General features: G+C 44.2%; 2 protein-coding genes across 6 annotated transcripts in view; one reads left to right on the forward strand and one right to left on the reverse strand.

The window, feature by feature from the left end:
* Positions 1-12,960, forward strand: part of LOC144476509 (uncharacterized) — a 135,418-nt gene extending 122,458 nt beyond the window's left edge. For 4 of the 5 annotated variants that reach the window (XM_078193559.1, XM_078193560.1, XM_078193557.1 and 1 more), the window contains 3 exons: positions 8,312-8,372; positions 8,901-10,357; positions 10,664-12,960. In XM_078193559.1, coding sequence (XP_078049685.1) covers positions 8,312-8,372; positions 8,901-10,357; positions 10,664-11,083 — 1,938 coding nt within the window. In that variant the 3' untranslated portion in view covers positions 11,084-12,960. Of the gene's footprint in view, positions 1-2,651; positions 2,968-5,225; positions 5,397-6,323; positions 6,465-8,311; positions 8,373-8,900; positions 10,358-10,663 lie in introns of those variants that run through there. The other variant, XM_078193562.1, reaches the window with a different exon arrangement.
* A 671-nt stretch (positions 12,961-13,631) lies between these two features.
* Gcs2beta (glucosidase 2 subunit beta) lies at positions 13,632-16,741 on the reverse strand. The gene is made up of 2 exons (XM_078193563.1): positions 15,663-16,741; positions 13,632-15,590 (listed from the first exon to the last, which is right to left on the reverse strand). Exons 1-2 carry the CDS (start codon positions 16,564-16,566, stop codon positions 14,935-14,937), a joined length of 1,560 nt encoding a protein of 519 aa, XP_078049689.1. The 5' UTR covers positions 16,567-16,741; the 3' UTR covers positions 13,632-14,934.
* Between the last annotated feature and the right edge of the window lie 562 nt (positions 16,742-17,303).

The raw sequence follows: 17,303 nt of genomic DNA on the forward strand, positions 1-17,303 counted from the left end.
TTCTTCGACGATCGGGCTAATCTTCGTTTAACAGCTCGAAAGTGTCTCCCGTAGGTAAATTGCATTGCGAGCGGACGTGGCTTCGACGCGATGTAATCCTTCTCTCAGTATGTCAGCTTCTTCGCGGAAACCTCCGCGACAACCTCTGAAAAAGTGAATCGACCGAAACGATTACCGCGAAAGCGCTGGCGATATTCCGTTTTCGAAAATCGCCTCTTTCGTAGGCGGTCGGCTCTTTTTTCGACGATCTTTAACGGTTTCATGGATCGGAGCTTTTCTCGGAATCAGTGAGACATTTAAATCGTCTATTTTGAAAGTGATCCAAGTCCATTTTTATTAAAGTTGAGATATTTATGGTTTACGTTTCAAAATAAAATAGGAAGATATAGAGTATTATTTAACCCTTTGCACTCGAGTGGTGATTCTGAGGCACCGCTAAAATTGTTCCATTACGTCCCAAGATCATTTTTATAACAGCAAAGTTTAGATTTAACAAATTGTTGGTATGAGTTACAAGAATCAATTACGTATGCATAAAAGTGCACTCGGTTACATGGAATATGGAAATACTATAAACCAGAAGGAAAAATGGCTCGCAGTGCAAAGGGTTAACACTTTGCGATTGAGTGGCGACTCTAAGACGCCGCTAAAAATTATCATGCCATGTTTCAAAATAATTTGTACAAAATTCATATAGTCCCTTGCTGGAAAGATGATGCAATCCTTGCGAAACTCCCTTCTATTGGTAAACTGGAAGACCAATACGTTCACCGGCCATATGTTCGCCATTCTATTGGTATATTAACCCTTTCATTACGGGTGCCGGCGATAAGCGGCGTACGCGCGACGACCCGTGGGTACGGGTGCCGACTATAGGCGGCGAACGCGTGACGACCTATTTGTTGACTATATAAGTCGACGTATAATCAACTGTTGACTCTAATCGATGTGTATTCCTATAATACGATGTAATAGTTGTTATGTAGCTCCTAAAAGAGTGTACATACAAGTCAATCGCAAAGTGGCGTTGAAAAACGTTAATCCGAATATCGAAGACTACTGACGAGCAAAGTGTACACTTCGCGGCGCGGTGACCCGTACAGGGGCGTCACTCCGGCGGCGCGGACTGCCATAAGGAAAGGGTTAAAAGACCAAAACATTCGGGCGCCATGTGTTCGTCGTTCTATTGGCAAATAAGAAGACCAATCGACGCGAGGAGCAAGGAGGATTGGTCGTCTGCTCCATCAATCGCGTCTTTCGTTCAGCGCGAAACTTAGCCGATAATAATCAAAAGTCTGGAATGAAAACAAAATGAAAGAAGCTGATAGGCGACCACGTGGGAGTTAGGCGGTGTCGTTGTCAGGGGGGCATTGTTTGTTTTCAAACGGCCAGGCTCGAGTCCCTTGTTTCCTGGAAATTGCGGCCAATAGAGAGGGATCATTTCTGCCAATAAAGGAAACGCGTTTGCCCTACTTTTGCGAGGGGGCGTTAACATGGCTGCGTTGATGGGAATCGGTCCTACACTTTTATCCGTATCATCTTTCCAACACCGGCAGAACAAACAACTCCCATTCGGGACGATTTCGTTCTTCGGTTCGCCGAAGACCAGTGAAAGTATCAATTTGGCCAAGATTCATCTCGCATTATCTACCTTCGAACATCTCCTTGCAATTTTAAACGGCTCGACTCTCGCTTTGTTCCTCGAAGATTCAACGACTGGTGATAGTCCTCGTCTACTCCCGACTTCGTTAGTCTTTCGGATATAGAGGCAATAAACGAATCTGTTATTTAAAGTCCAGATACAGTGGCAACGATTAATATTTAAACGCTTGTTAAGACTTGATAGTTTTTTAAGACTAAACCACTTAAATTCTTTTAGATGATAGGGGAACCAATCTACTAGACTGTGACTAAAATGCTTTTTATAACTTTCTCTATTGCTTGGAATGACAAAAGAAAATTTCCCATTTTTAACTTTCTTATCCGAGCCATCTGGTACGAGCTGTATCGATTAAAAATCGCGGAGGCTTTTAATTTTCATTCATCATACCAGACAATAGAAAAAATTAAAAACAACGTTCTATTAATCGCATTCTATTCGATTTTAACCCTTAAAGTACGAAGGGTTAGGCCCCCCGATCGAAAAAGCTTACCTTATAATTATAAATAAATTAATAATAGAATGCCACTAATATGTTTCTATACAGAATTTAAAAGTAGAACTCGATTACCTAAAAGGAAGAAGAGAGAAAGAAATTATTCACGAAGTTATTAAGGAAAAACTAATCTTGGGGGACCTAAAGTCCCCCACTCCGTACTCTAAGGATTAGTTAAAAGAATTCAAGTCGTTTAGTCCATTTCAGAAAAAAAGTTACCGCGTTTTAAAAATTGCTCGATTAACAGTAACCATAATCCCTGTATCGCTATCGTCTGCGTAACTTGCGAGTGTGTCTTGACGATCCCAAAACGACGTTGCTAGCTCGAGAACCGAGAGAACATCACCTTTGAACCGTTCGTGAACCATTTGCAGAGGGTCCGCGAGCTCAGAACCGGAGCTCGGCCCACCCTATGCCGTTGACTGCGAGAGATCGGTCTAGCGAACAGAGAACGATAGATCGCTAGCCGAGAGGGGATCGCCGTCCCGTCGTCGTCGTCATCATGGTGGTGTCACACCGCGAGGGCAGCATCTCGTCGAACATACGGGCGATAATCGAGCAGCTGAACCTGAACCCGGTCGAGAGGAGGCGTCTGATAGATCGCACGAAGCAGGACACGCCGCGATGCAAGAGCTTCCCGAGCGTGCCGACGACCACGAAGATCAGCATCGGCGTCTACGGGTGCAAAGAGAAGGTCGAGTACGAGATCCCCGGATCGATCAGGCGGATGTTCGAGGATCGCTCGAGAAAACCGGAAGCACCGCAGACTATCGCCGTTAAGATCCAGCCGGATGATAGCAAGCCGATCGAGGTAATCGGTCAAGATCGCATGGAAATCCTTCCGTCGGCGGATTTCGACTCGATCAATGGATCCGCGAGCATTTCGTTGCTTCTTATAGCGTTCGACGAGCTGTACTTTATTATTTTGTGCCGATCGTTGCGAAATAATCGGTCACGAAAGTGACGCCGGTACGGAAACGCGCGGCGAGTCCGCATTCTCGTGAAAAATGCAATTTGTAGGGAAATATTTGAAGGATATTTCATCTCGTGGCAACCACTCGTATGATAACGCTAAACATTTTAACCCCTTGCACTCACGATCTCTTTCAAAACTGTGTCAATTAATATTTTTCCATCCCCAATAATTTCCTTGATGGAACAAGAGGATTTTTGTTACCTTATTGTCTTAATTCACTTTCATTCCGAAATTTTGACGACAGAAGATTCAAATCTTGTTTCAATTTAATAGAAAATACTGGCAATTGTATTTATTAAATTGTGTACGAAATATTGGTCACGAATCTGATTCGTTGTTATAGTGCAATGGGTTTTATTCTACACATTGTAATATATATATATTTATTGGAGTTTTTCTGATAGTTTAATAAATATAACTCCTGCAAAATTTCGATAAAATATATTAATTACAAAAATACTTATTACATTTTTAGTGTACAGACGTTGAAGGTTAAAATTATCCGTCGTATAGGAAAGTTTTAATAAAAACGCATTTGCATTTAAATGTACAATTCGGAGAGAAATCTTCGCTGAGCACTTTTAAATGCACGTGCCGTCGCGTTAATTGATTTTTAGCAATCTCCATCAAATAAATAGGACATGCATGGCCAGATCTACCTGGCGTTTTTCTTGCAAATAGTAAACGTTAGAAAAAAGAGTGGAAGAGGGAAAAATTGTACCGTCTTTTACGAACGATGTAATGATGTCTGCGATCTTCTTCATCTGCGTTATTTTTTTTAAAAGATGATCTTCAATTTTTTTAAATGCGATGCCATGTATTTTTTATATCTTATATTCACCAAGGTTATTCTTTGTATAATATGTCGTACACGTGTGAATTCCTGTTGGCATACGTTTTCGTATAATATGCAAGACGAGTGGCATTCCGTTTAACAAATTAAAGGTCGTCTTCATATCTCGAAAAGTGATGCAGATAAAAAAGAGTGCACAGATACCGGTTGCATTGTTAGCATTGCAAGAAAAACGTCGATTGGACTTTGCGTGAACACCTTGTACACGTATAGAGATTGTCATTTTAACGTCTTGCACCAAAACGATGATCCACGCTTGCGATGAAAATTTCACACGTGGTCTAATAAATATAAAGCTTGTCCATTTCTTCTAAATCAAACACAAAATTTGATTCTGCTAAATTATGGAAATTATTATGGAAATTATGGAAATTATTATGGACGAAGCGGTGCGGTAAAACCTCGATTAACCGAACTGGATTTTCCTCGACCTGAATTATTTAGACTTTCGATTGTTCCAAATAATATCAACGAAACTGTGGAAGAATCTCGATTCAGATTCTTTTTATTTAAATATTTTATTCAATTAACCCCTTGCCGTACAATTTTCTTTACAATTATTACAATTGGAATATTTTCGATCGCGCTCACATCTTCGAAGAAAAAGGAATATTATAATCATTGCGTACTTGCGTCTAGTCGAATGTTTAAATATTGGTGACGAGAGACTAAAAGTAGATTCCTTCTAAAAATAACGGATGAACATTCATACCTAACAGCTTATTGTTATAAATCCCCATCGCGAGTCTGACTCGTTAACGTCGGCAAGGGGTTAATTTTTTAATTATATTAATAGCAAAGAGAAATTAACTTTGAATCGGCATAATCGAAGTTCTACCGCGCTAGTCGAAGCGGCTGCGAAAGGAATCGCGGTGCGATCGGTCAACTAGAAACTCCGAGTACCGTCGCCTCCGAACGAGGTCCACTTTTGCTAGAGAAGAAAAGAAAGTCCGCGGTCGAATATCGTTCGCGGACCTATCCCTTTCGTGAATTTCATCGAGACCGATACCGTCCGAGAGCCCGTTCGGTCGGGAGGAAGTCCTTGAGCCCCGGGGATCTAGAGTTTCACCGTATCCGTGATCCGACCCGGCTGAACGCGCGTCACTAAATCCCCGCGTTCCTGACGCAATCGAGCGCGTAACGTCGGCAAAGCCTGACCAACGAGATGCTCGCGGATTTCACGGAAATCGGCCGCGCGACGATTGCACAATAAATGATCGCGTTGAATCCGACCCGGAAGGACAAGGTCGTGGAGAGCGGCAGGGGGCTGGGATCGATGAGGCCGTTCTGCAAAATGGAGGATCGACCTCGGCCTCGGCCTCGGCCAGAGTGCAGACGAACCGTCGCGCCGCAGGCCAGGAAGAAGGAGCACCAGCAGCAGCCGGCGAACAACGGCGCAGATACGATCGAGGTAATCGATCGGATCCGTCGCGACACTAACAGGGACACAAGATATCCCATCTAGATCCTCGACGGATCGAATCAAGACCAGTTCAAATAAATCCCGCGTACAAGTCGCAATTTATCGCGCGTATCGTCAAATTTGTCGTGCCGCAGGTTCGACGTACAGTGTCCGGCAAAAGGTTGTCCGCGCACGTTGCACGGTACACCTTCGACTATCCTTTGATGTCCGATTTCATCGTTGTTCAAGCACAGTTCGATGTGAACAGTTTAATCTGTAACAATTTATAGGGTGATTCATTGAACCTGTTACAAAACAATATTTTCGTTATCGTCAACGATATTGAAATATGGTAGAAGAACAGATTGCACGGTTCGAAGGGACACACGTTCCAGTGGAAATAATTTCTTCTTAACATTCATATTTCTCGAAATTTAGTGAATCACCCTGTACACGCGTACATCGATAAGAATTCCATTTCTCGCGATTGGTTAGAATAATCAGGGTTCTACTGTCGAATGTATTTTCATTGTTTAACGCGTATCAAAGAGTTTTCTAAAACAAAGATCAAAATTGACGCCGTGAGGAAATATTAAACACGTTTATAGACCCTATGAATTATCTGAAAGAAACCGAACTATACAACAAAGTAAAACATGAAAATCTAAAAACAGAACTTGTTGCTAATGATCTAACAGTCGATACGATCACATCGCAAGATGGTTGTAACGCGTTTCGTAAACGTTCCCCATAGACTAAGTACTATAATATAGAGAAAGCGCGGATGCTTCAAAATGCATAACGATTTCGAAAGGTATCGTAAGCGGTATTATCGTCGAACGATTACGATCGAACGCGACGTAAGAACTCGTCGCGATGTATCGTAACGTAGACTCGCAACCCTCTTACGATTCGATGTGTTCGTCTGAACGATAGGATAAACCAGAGGACGTCACGACGGGGCCCGTTAGGCCTTCGTGCAGGATCGAGGATCGGCCACGCTTGAAGCCGGAAGCGAGACAGAGGATCCCGCCGGTGATCAAGGAGGCGAGTCCGCGGATCGAGGAGACGATCGAGGTAATCGATCGCGACCGGCAAATCGAATCGTTCTACCCGAAGCCGATCGATTGTGTCTCGTCCGATGGTGATCGCGCGCGAACGCTCACGGATATCGTCGACGACGCAAGTGAACCGCGGCCGACGTTTACCGATGGCGGAAGAGGTTTACCAGCGGACACGCGAATGGAACGAGCACGATAGAATGCGTCACGGATGGATGTAGGCCGCGGTTGAACTACATTCTGTCGAAACTCGTCTGCAAAATGATTCGGCTAATTGGGTCTTATGTGTGCTTTAAAGGCATCGTGTTTCGTTTGCATAGATTCTAATAATAGACCGGTTGCGAAACAAGGTAATCGGGGTTGTTGCTTCGCGACGACCCCCTATCGTCCATCGCGTAATTGATGGTCGGACCGCGTCGCACTGCGGACATTTTCGCAAACACGCGTAACGATATTTGGAAAAGTAAATTCTTGGAAATGTATCGATACTCTTTCGGATGATAACGCGTTGACATTGGGAAGACACCATTTAGGGGACAGTCTTCTATTTTCGAATGAAACTAGACACGTCGAATCACATTTGGAAACAGTTCGGACACGTTCAAATGAGCAACCGTATACATATAGATAGAAGCCGGTCGACGCCGGAAAACAACTTTCGTTCGAATTCAGGATCCCGGCGGACCCAGGTTCAGTGACATTAACTGATATCGCGGAACCCCGTCGTCTTGATTGCTCATTCAACCCGTCTAGCCAGGGCCGGGCGTCGCGTAAAGTCGTGTTTCAGCTGCTAAATCGTCGAAAGTGAAGTTTATCAGTCGAACGGGCACGGCCGTGTGCGCGCGCAATTACGCGGCGACCCGATGATAAGGACCGGTTGCCGGGACGCAGGTTGCAGGGGGCGAACACGCCGACGAAACCTTTCCCAGAACGAAGAAGTGTCTTTGAAAGCGACGAGCACCTGCAACCGGTTCCGAACGATCGCGGTTAACTGGCCGCGGGGCCCTGGGACCCAATCACCTAACCTCTGTCGCGGTTTAATACCGTTAGGGCCGCCAGGACTGCTACCGCCATCGGGGAGTCGACTGCAGCGGACTCGCATTTCATTTTTCTAATACACCGCAACCTCGATTATCCGAATCTGCGACATTTAAATTGTTTATTATTCGAACGCATTATACGTGTACTTGCATACGTAAGGCTATCTATATGTTTGCAAAATCGACATGTCACTTACGATTCTAACAATTCATTAGATACACACCTTTCGATAACATATTAATTTATTTGAAAAATAATTTAGCAACTTTTAATGGCTAATTAGAGCCACCGTTCGAGTACGAAGGCTTAAAAGTCACTTTAAAGTACAAGTTAAATAAACATTATGTGATACGTGATATTACGTTTACATTATACGCATAGCCATGACATATTATAATTATTCCATGACCAACAAAAGTTTCATTATATTCTGGTATTAAGCCAAAAATTAAGGAAATTTCTATCACATATAAAAAGTCAGCAGCGAACCTACGTGTTCGTCACCTGTTTGGCTAATCGATGTTCTATTTGTATATCCAGAGAAAACGTCGACGTTCCCCGACTTTTGTACAGCGTCGATACCGCGAAACTGATGACAAATCAACGGGACCGTTAAAATCGATGAAAAAAGGTTAAACGATTTTTCTGACTGCACCCCCTAAATGGTGGACTTTCGAAACCAGTATTCTAGCAATCTCGTAATAGCCAAATATAGACTGTTCCCGCGGTATCGTTTTCCGAGTCGTTGGCCAATCAAAAGTCGACCCACTGGTTCACGATCCAGTGATCCGAATCTATCGTAATGCCGATTTCTTTTCGCAGAACCCGAAATCGCCGAGGGACTCGGTCGATCGAGTGATACCCGGGGCCAAAGAAGACTTACGTAAGTATCCCCATGATATCGAAACGTTTTTAAAAAATTCGTTGCAAGCCGCAGAAGCATGCACTGTAATTTCTGACAAAAATGGACGATTTAGAAAAAGATTATTCGAGCCTCGCGACTCATTTTTATAGTTGTCGATAATCGACGACGATAAAAACGAGTCCGGAAGGCCGAAATAATCGTCTTTTCTCTAATCAAATCGTCACATTTTTATTTAGGGAAAATCCGAGAGACAATGTCAGGGAAATTACAGTAGTTGCATAAAGATCGTGGCGGGAAACTGTGTCAACATCCGATGATACTCCGAATCGATAGATAAGATAGCCGCACGCATTGTTCCTTTGTCTGCGGGTTATCCTTTATTCGAGTCAATCAATGAAGTTCTTCGTGCATCTTGAAGCTCTCTATAATATTTATTTCGATCGAACGTCGCGCTTGCTCGAATGAAACTGACTAATTAAATTACTCGTTAAATCGCGTGCAAAGAGACCGGCCGACACACTAACCTGATCTTCGTTTGCCGAGCAGCACAGCTAGAAAGCGCGAGCCTGAACCATACGGCTGCCCACCATCGGATTTCGGTTCGGCCGAAGAACCGGAGGCCACCGCGACGCACGGCGCCGCAGGCGGCGAACAACACATCGTCGACGCCGACGTCGACGATCACGACGATCACGGAAGACTCGTTGGACAGCCTGGACCCGCAGCAGGTGAACACGAGCAGCAGCAGCGCGTCGTCGCCGACGACCACGGAACCGAAGACGGTGTCGGTGGCGAGAAAATCCTCGAGCAGGCTGTCGAGGAACTCGGACATCTTCGAGGAGCTGGAGTCAAAGCTGCCGAGGAAGCCGCCGAGCGTAGCCTCGCTGTCTCCGGATAGCTTGGACGCGATCAGTGCATCAGGCGCCAGCGTTGACACGAACGATGAACAACCCGAAGCGAGACCGGAACCGAGACCGGAACCGAGACCGGAACCAAGACCGGAACCGAGAGCGGAACCGAGACCGGAACCGAGAGCGGAACCGAGGCCGGAAGCATGGCCGATTGCCAGGAAGCCATCGGCTAGGGTGCAGAAGGGCGCGGAGACCTTCGAGGAACTGGAGGCCAAGCTGCCGCGCAGAAGATCCTCGAACCGATTATCCAAGTCTCCGGATAGCCTAGAGGTGTCTCCCAGCTGGTTCTCCAAGTCCAGTGAAGGTTTCGACATGCTGATGGAGTACGAAGAATCGAAGCCGGTAGTCCGGAGACTGCTGAACCCGATCTCGAAGTCCACCGATCGGGTCTCCAAGTCCTCCGACAGCCTGGAAGCCATCGAGACGTTGGCCAGCGACGAATCGATCGAACGCAGGAGGAGCAGCTTCGAGTTTCGGGCACGGCGGTCTTCGAAGAGCATATCAAAGTCATCGGAGAACTTCGATATCCTGGAGCAAACGATGCAAACCGAGTCGAGCCCTGCCCAAGAGCTGCAGAAGAGGAGCAGCATGTCGGATATGAACCTAGCGAGAGGCAGGCGGTTGTCGAAGAGCATCTCGAAATCGTCGGAGAGCTTCGAGATGCTCGAGGTCAGCGAGACCAAAGACGAGGAGGAAGAGGACAACGTCAGAGACAACGGTTTCGGCAAGGTCTGCAGGAGGTCCTCGAAGAGGATGTCCTCCGAGAGCTCCGATAATTTGGAGACGGACGACAGACTGGAGAATAGGAGGATCCGGAGGACGCCGAAGAGAATACCGAGCACCAGCTACGTGGACATAGTGCCTCAGGATGAACAAGAGGAGGAGAAGAGACCGGTGCCGGTTAGGAAGCCGTCCAGGCTTCAGAAGTCCTCTGAGAGCTCGGAACTGGGTAGCACAGATACCCTAGACTCCGAGAGGAGGAACAAGTCCTCCGAAAGCACGGAAACCCTCGACAGCCTCGAGAGGGACCTGGACCAGGACAGGAAGCAAGAGGAGTCTGCCGATGCAGTCACGGAGAAACGTGAGAAGAGCGTAAGTATCTTCGAAACAACGACAATCGAAATGCGGCGTCTCCATCAAATAAGACTACCAATCGTTGGCATCTACCTAATATACATACATATTATTTGCAAATCAGTACTTATTTATAGATACTGTTCTCTTGTGCACTCTGAACGCTTTACCATTTAAGAAAGAGTAGACGAATTCGAATCTTGATAGTGTTACTACCGGTATTATTAATTGTCTGTCAATCACAAATAGAGTTCGGTTGCTGACCCACCGTCGTTATTTTCTCTGTAAGAATCAATGAATTAAATAGATTTTGTTTGAATGCAGAATTCGTGGAGCAACAAGAACATCGTGGATCCGGAAGAGATCCCAGTGGCGAACGGAACGGAGGACTCGAGGTCGCTGATCTCGCCGGACAAGTTTTACTGGCGACAGTCGTCGGAGTCGAAGGAGAACATTGACATCCACCAGTTGTTGGCGATTACGATAGTGACCAGAATGGCGGACAACGGGAACAACCAGCGCAGCTCGGTGATCTATCCGAAGAAGAAGCCTATCACCAGCTCGCAGCCGACTTCGCCGGTCGCCAAACAACAGGAGGACAACAAGATGATCTTCGACAACCTGCTGGTCAGCAAGAACGACGAGGATTTACAGAACATGCTGAACGGAAACATATCGGAGGTGTCGACCGACACAAAAAGCTTCAAAGAGAAACTGATCATGTTTGAGAAGCTAGGCAAATGAGTTGGCGCGATGCGCCGCGCTCGTTCAAGTCAATCCTTGACGACTCGGTCGTCGTCGTCGACAGGGAAATAGCTTCCAACGGATCGATCCGAGAGACGATTAGTCTTCTTTCCTGCTGAGGAGTCTGAGGAATTTCGCTCAAAGACCGGGAACAAGTCGAGAGATGTTGCGTATTGAAACGAAAACGTTAGTATTTGTCATTGCCGTGCAGTTGTTCCGGGTGCGTGAAAAACGTCTCAAAACGGGTATTAATGGCAACGAAATACTTTTCTATTTTCCTTCGGGAGATCGATCACTATAGAATTTCGATACTTACCAGATTCATTGGATTGTAACGCGAAAAAGTTCAGTTTCCATTCGGAAGAATTTAATTATGAGCAGACTGGGTTGATTGTTATGGGTTTCTATCAAACACGAATATATGACAGATATTATAAAACGTGCAGGTAATATTTGATATTATCTGCAGTTCATTGTCCAACTGCAAGTAATATTTGTTCAACTTCACAACGAATTCAATGCGAAACACGATATTGGTTGTAAGAAAAACTCTAAATCGACATTTATTCGTAGTCGAGAAGAAAGATCGTTGATTTGATCTAATTATAAATCGATCAAAATAATTTGAGACATTCTGTTTAGCTTGAATTTAGTTTTAACATAGTCGTCCTCCTCCGAGCAAATACTACGTTTGCAAAAGCTTACGTTCCATCATTTCTATTTTCCTCACGCGGTAGAAAGTTGATGTTTGTCGATCGCATTCGAAGCAATTTCGAAATCGAACGATCCGATTACGCGCACGGCAGCGCGATCATCTACGAGAAGTTATTAAACGATTTTCCATTGGGAAACGAGGGTCGTGTAGTTCGGCGATGTTACCGGATCTTCTCCGGATCCAGTATTAGATCGCGATTACCGAATCCGCGACTCTTCTCGTGTAGGAACCGTTCCGCGTCGAATCGCAGAGAATATTCAAAAGTTGCCGTTGGCAAATTCTCTGCGATTCGACGGGAAATGGCTTGTAGAAAGCCTAGCGTTTCGTGGATCTTGTTGTACAGTAGTTTAGAGGCACAGATAAATGTCGTGTATCGTTTCGTTCTGTAAATAATATCAAGTAAATCCATTAAACAAAAAAAGAAACAAGCCCAAGCCTCCCCTATCATTATCACGAGCAAGAGGAACGATGATGTCTTATCGAAATGAAAACAGGGTATGTTGAGACGTTCGAGTAATCTTTGGAAAATGTTGCCTTTCCATTCGGTACTTTCTATGTAGGAACTTTCGACGCGCGAAATCGACAGAGAAACTCTCTGCGAGCGATGATCATAAGCCGTTTCTTGTTCGTTCACCCTATAGCTTCCCAGTCGAATTTGTCGCTAGACATCAATCATTGAAGAATCTTCTCCAATCTTAAAATTGTCCTCGCGCTCGGAAACTATAGATCGCACAGATGGGAATCGGTTTACAGAGTCTACAAAAGTCTCGCAAATGACAAGAGAAAAATTTTACCTAATCCTCGTCCGATCCTCGGAAAAATTCGAATTCATTTATCAGTTGGTGTGAATCAATTCAGCGGCGATACACCAATGAAATGGGTAAATAACTTTACTATTTTTTATTGCGGAAAGATTAAAAAAAAGTACGAAATCATAAAACGTAAGAATTGTTTCTAAGATAAATAAGTAAACTGCGGATTTTTATGCAAAATAAAAGCTGTCTTTTAAATGTCGTATAAATTGCAAGATAAAATGCTGCGTATTCATATGTATATTTATTTTCTTAATGATTTCAATGAATTGAAAATAATGATAGCAGTATTTTTGTCATGAATTCATAGAATCCGTAGTCTACAAATAAATAAGATAATTCTTTTGCTTCGCGTTTGATCAATCCGTTTTTCGAGGGGTAGAAAATCTGAGAGTGATTTTTAGGATGTCTCGTGTCGAGAAAACACGATCTCAATATCGATTTTCGTTAACATGGAGAAAAAAAAGTGAGAAGATGAGATTGTCGTTTTTGAAGTGCCTTAATGAAGTTCCGAGGAATCGGATGGGCGTAGAACTTGTTTGGATAGATCGCGCGGGAATGTTCATTACGTTAGAATGCGGACTTTTGCGTTTATCACGGAAAAGTAAGCGCATGAAATATAAAACAGCGAATGCTGTTGTACTCTCTTCAAGTTATCTAAATTCATAGAAGAAGAAGGAACATGTCGATTTGCATAGAGAACCGCAGTCTATTCATGAGTCCCAGTCCTAATTCCTTTTCTTTTCTTTATGTCTTTTGTTCGTCGTCTATATAGTTGATTGTAAACGTGTCAGAATCCAAAAGATACCGTTGTAGATCGTTTTAGATTAACGAGATATAAATATAGAAAGGAAGCGTGCGAGTGAGAAAGTGAGAGAAAGATAAACGAATGTGATGATTGTCACTATAACGTTACAAGAACTCGCATAATTGAAGAGGAATATATATATAAATATATATATTACACGTAACACAGAAAAAGCAAATCGCCACGTTATTAATGTAAATAAAGCTGCCATCGTGAATTACAGAATTTCCTTTCCTTTTTTATTGAACCCGCATATTCCGGCGCGCACGCCGACACGCCTTTAAAAAATTACAAAATACCTTCATGTTCACTGATGATCATTCGAATACAGGTGCTTTCGCGTTTCTTCCTTTCTTCTTTTCTCTTTTTTATTACTTACCGCATTCTCATTTCGTTTTTTTTTTTTAATACAATATTTCTACAGTACACGCACGTGAACATACGTGTTTACATACACACACACGACAGTGACCGGTTAGGAGAGTTTCACGGAAAACAATGCTTGATCCGCGAACAATCGGTACAAAAATTTCTCGTAGAAAAAGAGCAGGAATGTATGCAACGGCAACACACACAATGGATCGGCGGTTAACGATTTTTCGCGTATCACGGAAATAGTATATCGATTCTAACAAACTTTAACGGTTGAGATACAGATCCTGGCGTTGGTCAACACTTTTCGGTCCGCCATTTCGGTATTTGTTGAACGGTACCATGCAGGAGCAAGAGAAACTGAGATGACCTCTGCACGATAAATTTTTGTGTATATTTATCATTTCATAAATCACTGAGTAAACAAATGCTAGAAAAAATTATTGTTAATTGAGCAACGTGTTTTTCTGTTTCGTAAATGTTTACGAGCGACCAATTCCATTGTCTCGATTCTTTCAAATTTTAGCGGAATGGCGATTGTTGTAATTGTTTACAATTCTTAATTCGCGGTGTCGGTCGATTTAACAAAGAAATGGGCACTCAGCGGACCGCAAAATGTAAAACGGTTGTCACCAGCGGATTAGGCTGGTTTGTTCAAGTAACACGATCAGGGGTTTCCAGAGGGCAAATACGAATAACCATTTGCGCGTATTCGATTGGAACTCTTCTGTTACGTAACACGCAAGGTATGACTAGGCTCTCAGCAGCTCTTATCGGCTGTGCTTATCGTTGACAGTAAAAAACGTTGTGCAAACTACGACCATGGGATCGGTTCATTCGTGTGTTTTTGTTCTGGAATATAACAACTTCATTATTTGTTGGCAATTAGCATGAAAGTGTATAAACGCTTGCAAGTACAAATCCTGACATACTGTTAAGACTGCGAAGATCGTCGGAGAACCGCTTTTTATTTGTTAAAACTGATTGCAAGCGTTAAGACGCTTTCACGCGAACAGGCCTGATAACGGATCATTGGCTGTCGCAGCCGTTATCTATCCTTGCATCGGTTACGCTTTATATCGCTTTGAAGTTGCAGTGTCTCATCTGTATCTCGTATTTACTAGCACAAGTCGCGACACGGGATTTACAACTCGTCGTGAGTGTCGGCGGCCTCTAAGTTAGGATTGCACAGAGCCGGCGTGGAGAACTCCATAGCGTACTCGCAGCGCATGGGTTCTGTCACTGATATTAGCTTGTTCTCTTTGCCACAGGTGAGCGTCACCATGGTGGAGCGGGCTGGGCCATTCCAGCAAGTTAAACCTCTGTCATACTTCATCCTGGAGTACTTATGGCCATCAGGTCCGGCCCAATTATACCAGTGGCCTAGAATGATATCGCTTCCACCGGATTTCGACCTCTGCGTTGCCCTGCCAAACATGCACAGGGTATAAACGTACTCCAAGTCCGTGTACTCAAAACATTCCCCATCTAGAGGCGCGAATTCTTCTTCGGTGCCGTAGTCGCGATCCATTTTCTCTTCGAGCTTCCTAATCTCCGTCTGCAAATCGTTTACCGACTTCTCCGCCGAGTGGTAAGCTTCTCGGACAGTTGTGGCTTCGTCGATGAGAGCTTGGGTTTCTTCATCATATTGAATCGAGGACTCAGGCTTTTCTTGAGCATCGGTTGTCCCTCCATCACATTCGCCATCCTCATCCTCTTCTTTTTCGTGCTCTAGTGGCTCTTCTGTGCTTTCGTGACCCTCCTCTTCTTCTGTCTCTTGATCACCTGGTTTAAACATACCTGAAAGAACAGTTGAGTTATAATAATGTATAAATCTGGATAAATATAAAATATTTGTTGCCAATGGTCAACCTTGTTCCAACATAAGGAAGGGTTTGATGAGAGGCCAAGCATAGTCCATGAATTCCTGGAGATTTACTTCTTGCTGGTTATTAAGGAAAAAGAGTGCCTCCTCCTCAGACACAACTCCATTCCTGTCTCTGTCAAATGTTATTCTGCTTCTCAATTCCATGACACTGATGGTACCACTTTCATCGGAATCCAATAATTTGAAGTAATCTTCAATTTCTGAATCTTGCAGTTCCTTCTCCTCTTCTCCTTCACCTTCTTCTACCGTAGGCTGTTCAGGTTCAGCCACTCTATATTTCTCTAATGCTAGTGTCTCCCGCTCTTCTGCTTGGGTTTTCATCACCTCTTTCTCCTTCTTAACAAGAACAGCCTCTTCGTAATCTGCTCTAAGCTTCACCAGGTTGGCCTGGTAGTAGGTCTTGAGCTGCTTACCCGTGGAGACCATCTCTGTCCTTATCTTGCTGCCTTCTTTCATCAACTCCTCAGCTTTTTGCTGCTCCAATCTAGCTTCTCTGCCAAGCTCATTGCAATTATTTACACACTCCTTACCTGAATTGTATTCATCGGAGGTGTCGCAGCAGTCGCAGACACCGTCGTTCACCCAGGTGGAGGGTATATAAAGGGACTTATGCCCGGTGTTCTCGCAGTAAAATATGCCGTTGCTACAGGCAGCAGTGCCCGGCTCGTCGCTCCCGTCCGCACAATCGCAATAGTCATCGTTTACCCACGAAAATGGTATTAACAAGCTTCCGTCGAAACACTGATAATCCTTGTCTGGCGGGAACAGTGAATTCCTTGACGTGGGTATGCCACGAATTTGCAACACCTCGGAGCCGGCTACGTGGCCCAATCGCATCAACAGACTGACCGACAGAATAAATGCCAAGCATACTTTGCGAAGAGTCATCGCCGCTTTTTCTATGCGATACCCCGATGATAGTGTCCGAAAATTTGTTCGCTCGTGATCCGTTTGAAATATTACTGATAAAAAACGAACGGTCTTTGAGGTTCAAACGGTAAGGCACGAGTCAGACACGCACGCACACACTCCGAAATACGGTATACACATGAATTTGAAGAACCGTCCATAGACTACACACATAAGATATGACACAGCACACATTCAAATATTATTTCTTATTTAAGCATCAATAATTGTTGCCGTCCTTCGCGGATAACACAATGTATATTTTGGAAGGAATCATTTGCGTAGACGAACGATAGTGGTGCCTCTCGTGGCATATTTGGGAAGCTCCTCCATATAGAATCCGTACAGCGCCAATGAGTAATCTCTCAATTCAAGAACAATATCCGAGGGCAACGAGGCTCTTGAAGCGACAGAATGCAGTGAATTGCTAACCTGTGATTGGCTGATATTTCACAGCTGAACAGTGTTGCCCTCATAGTTAATGATAAAGAACGGAAATACTGAATGTGCAAAGCAACAGAACATCAGCCTATCGCATGCGAAAAGAGTCACATAGCTGTCCCATATAGCTTCTCTCACTTCACTGTGCCAGCGGTAATACATATTTCGTGCATCTCTATGCTTGCAGCACCATTTGAAATATCCGCGCGATATTCATCTTGTACTTTTAGCTTCGCAGGATACCCGACCACATTTGTCAGCGAATTGCAAATGAT

The sequence above is a fragment of the Augochlora pura genome, chromosome 10 (genome assembly GCF_028453695.1).
Source record: "Augochlora pura isolate Apur16 chromosome 10, APUR_v2.2.1, whole genome shotgun sequence".
Taxonomy (NCBI): Eukaryota; Metazoa; Arthropoda; class Insecta; order Hymenoptera; family Halictidae; genus Augochlora; species Augochlora pura.

Bases quoted from the DNA above. Each gene is read 5' to 3' on its own strand.
- Gcs2beta (XM_078193563.1), bottom strand. From the start codon at position 16,566: ATGACTCTTCGCAAAGTATGCTTGGCATTTATTCTGTCGGTCAGTCTG. The intron at 15,591-15,662 runs GTTGACCATTGG...CTGTTCTTTCAG, and splicing joins CTTCCTTATGTTGGAACAAG to GTATGTTTAAACCAGGTGAT.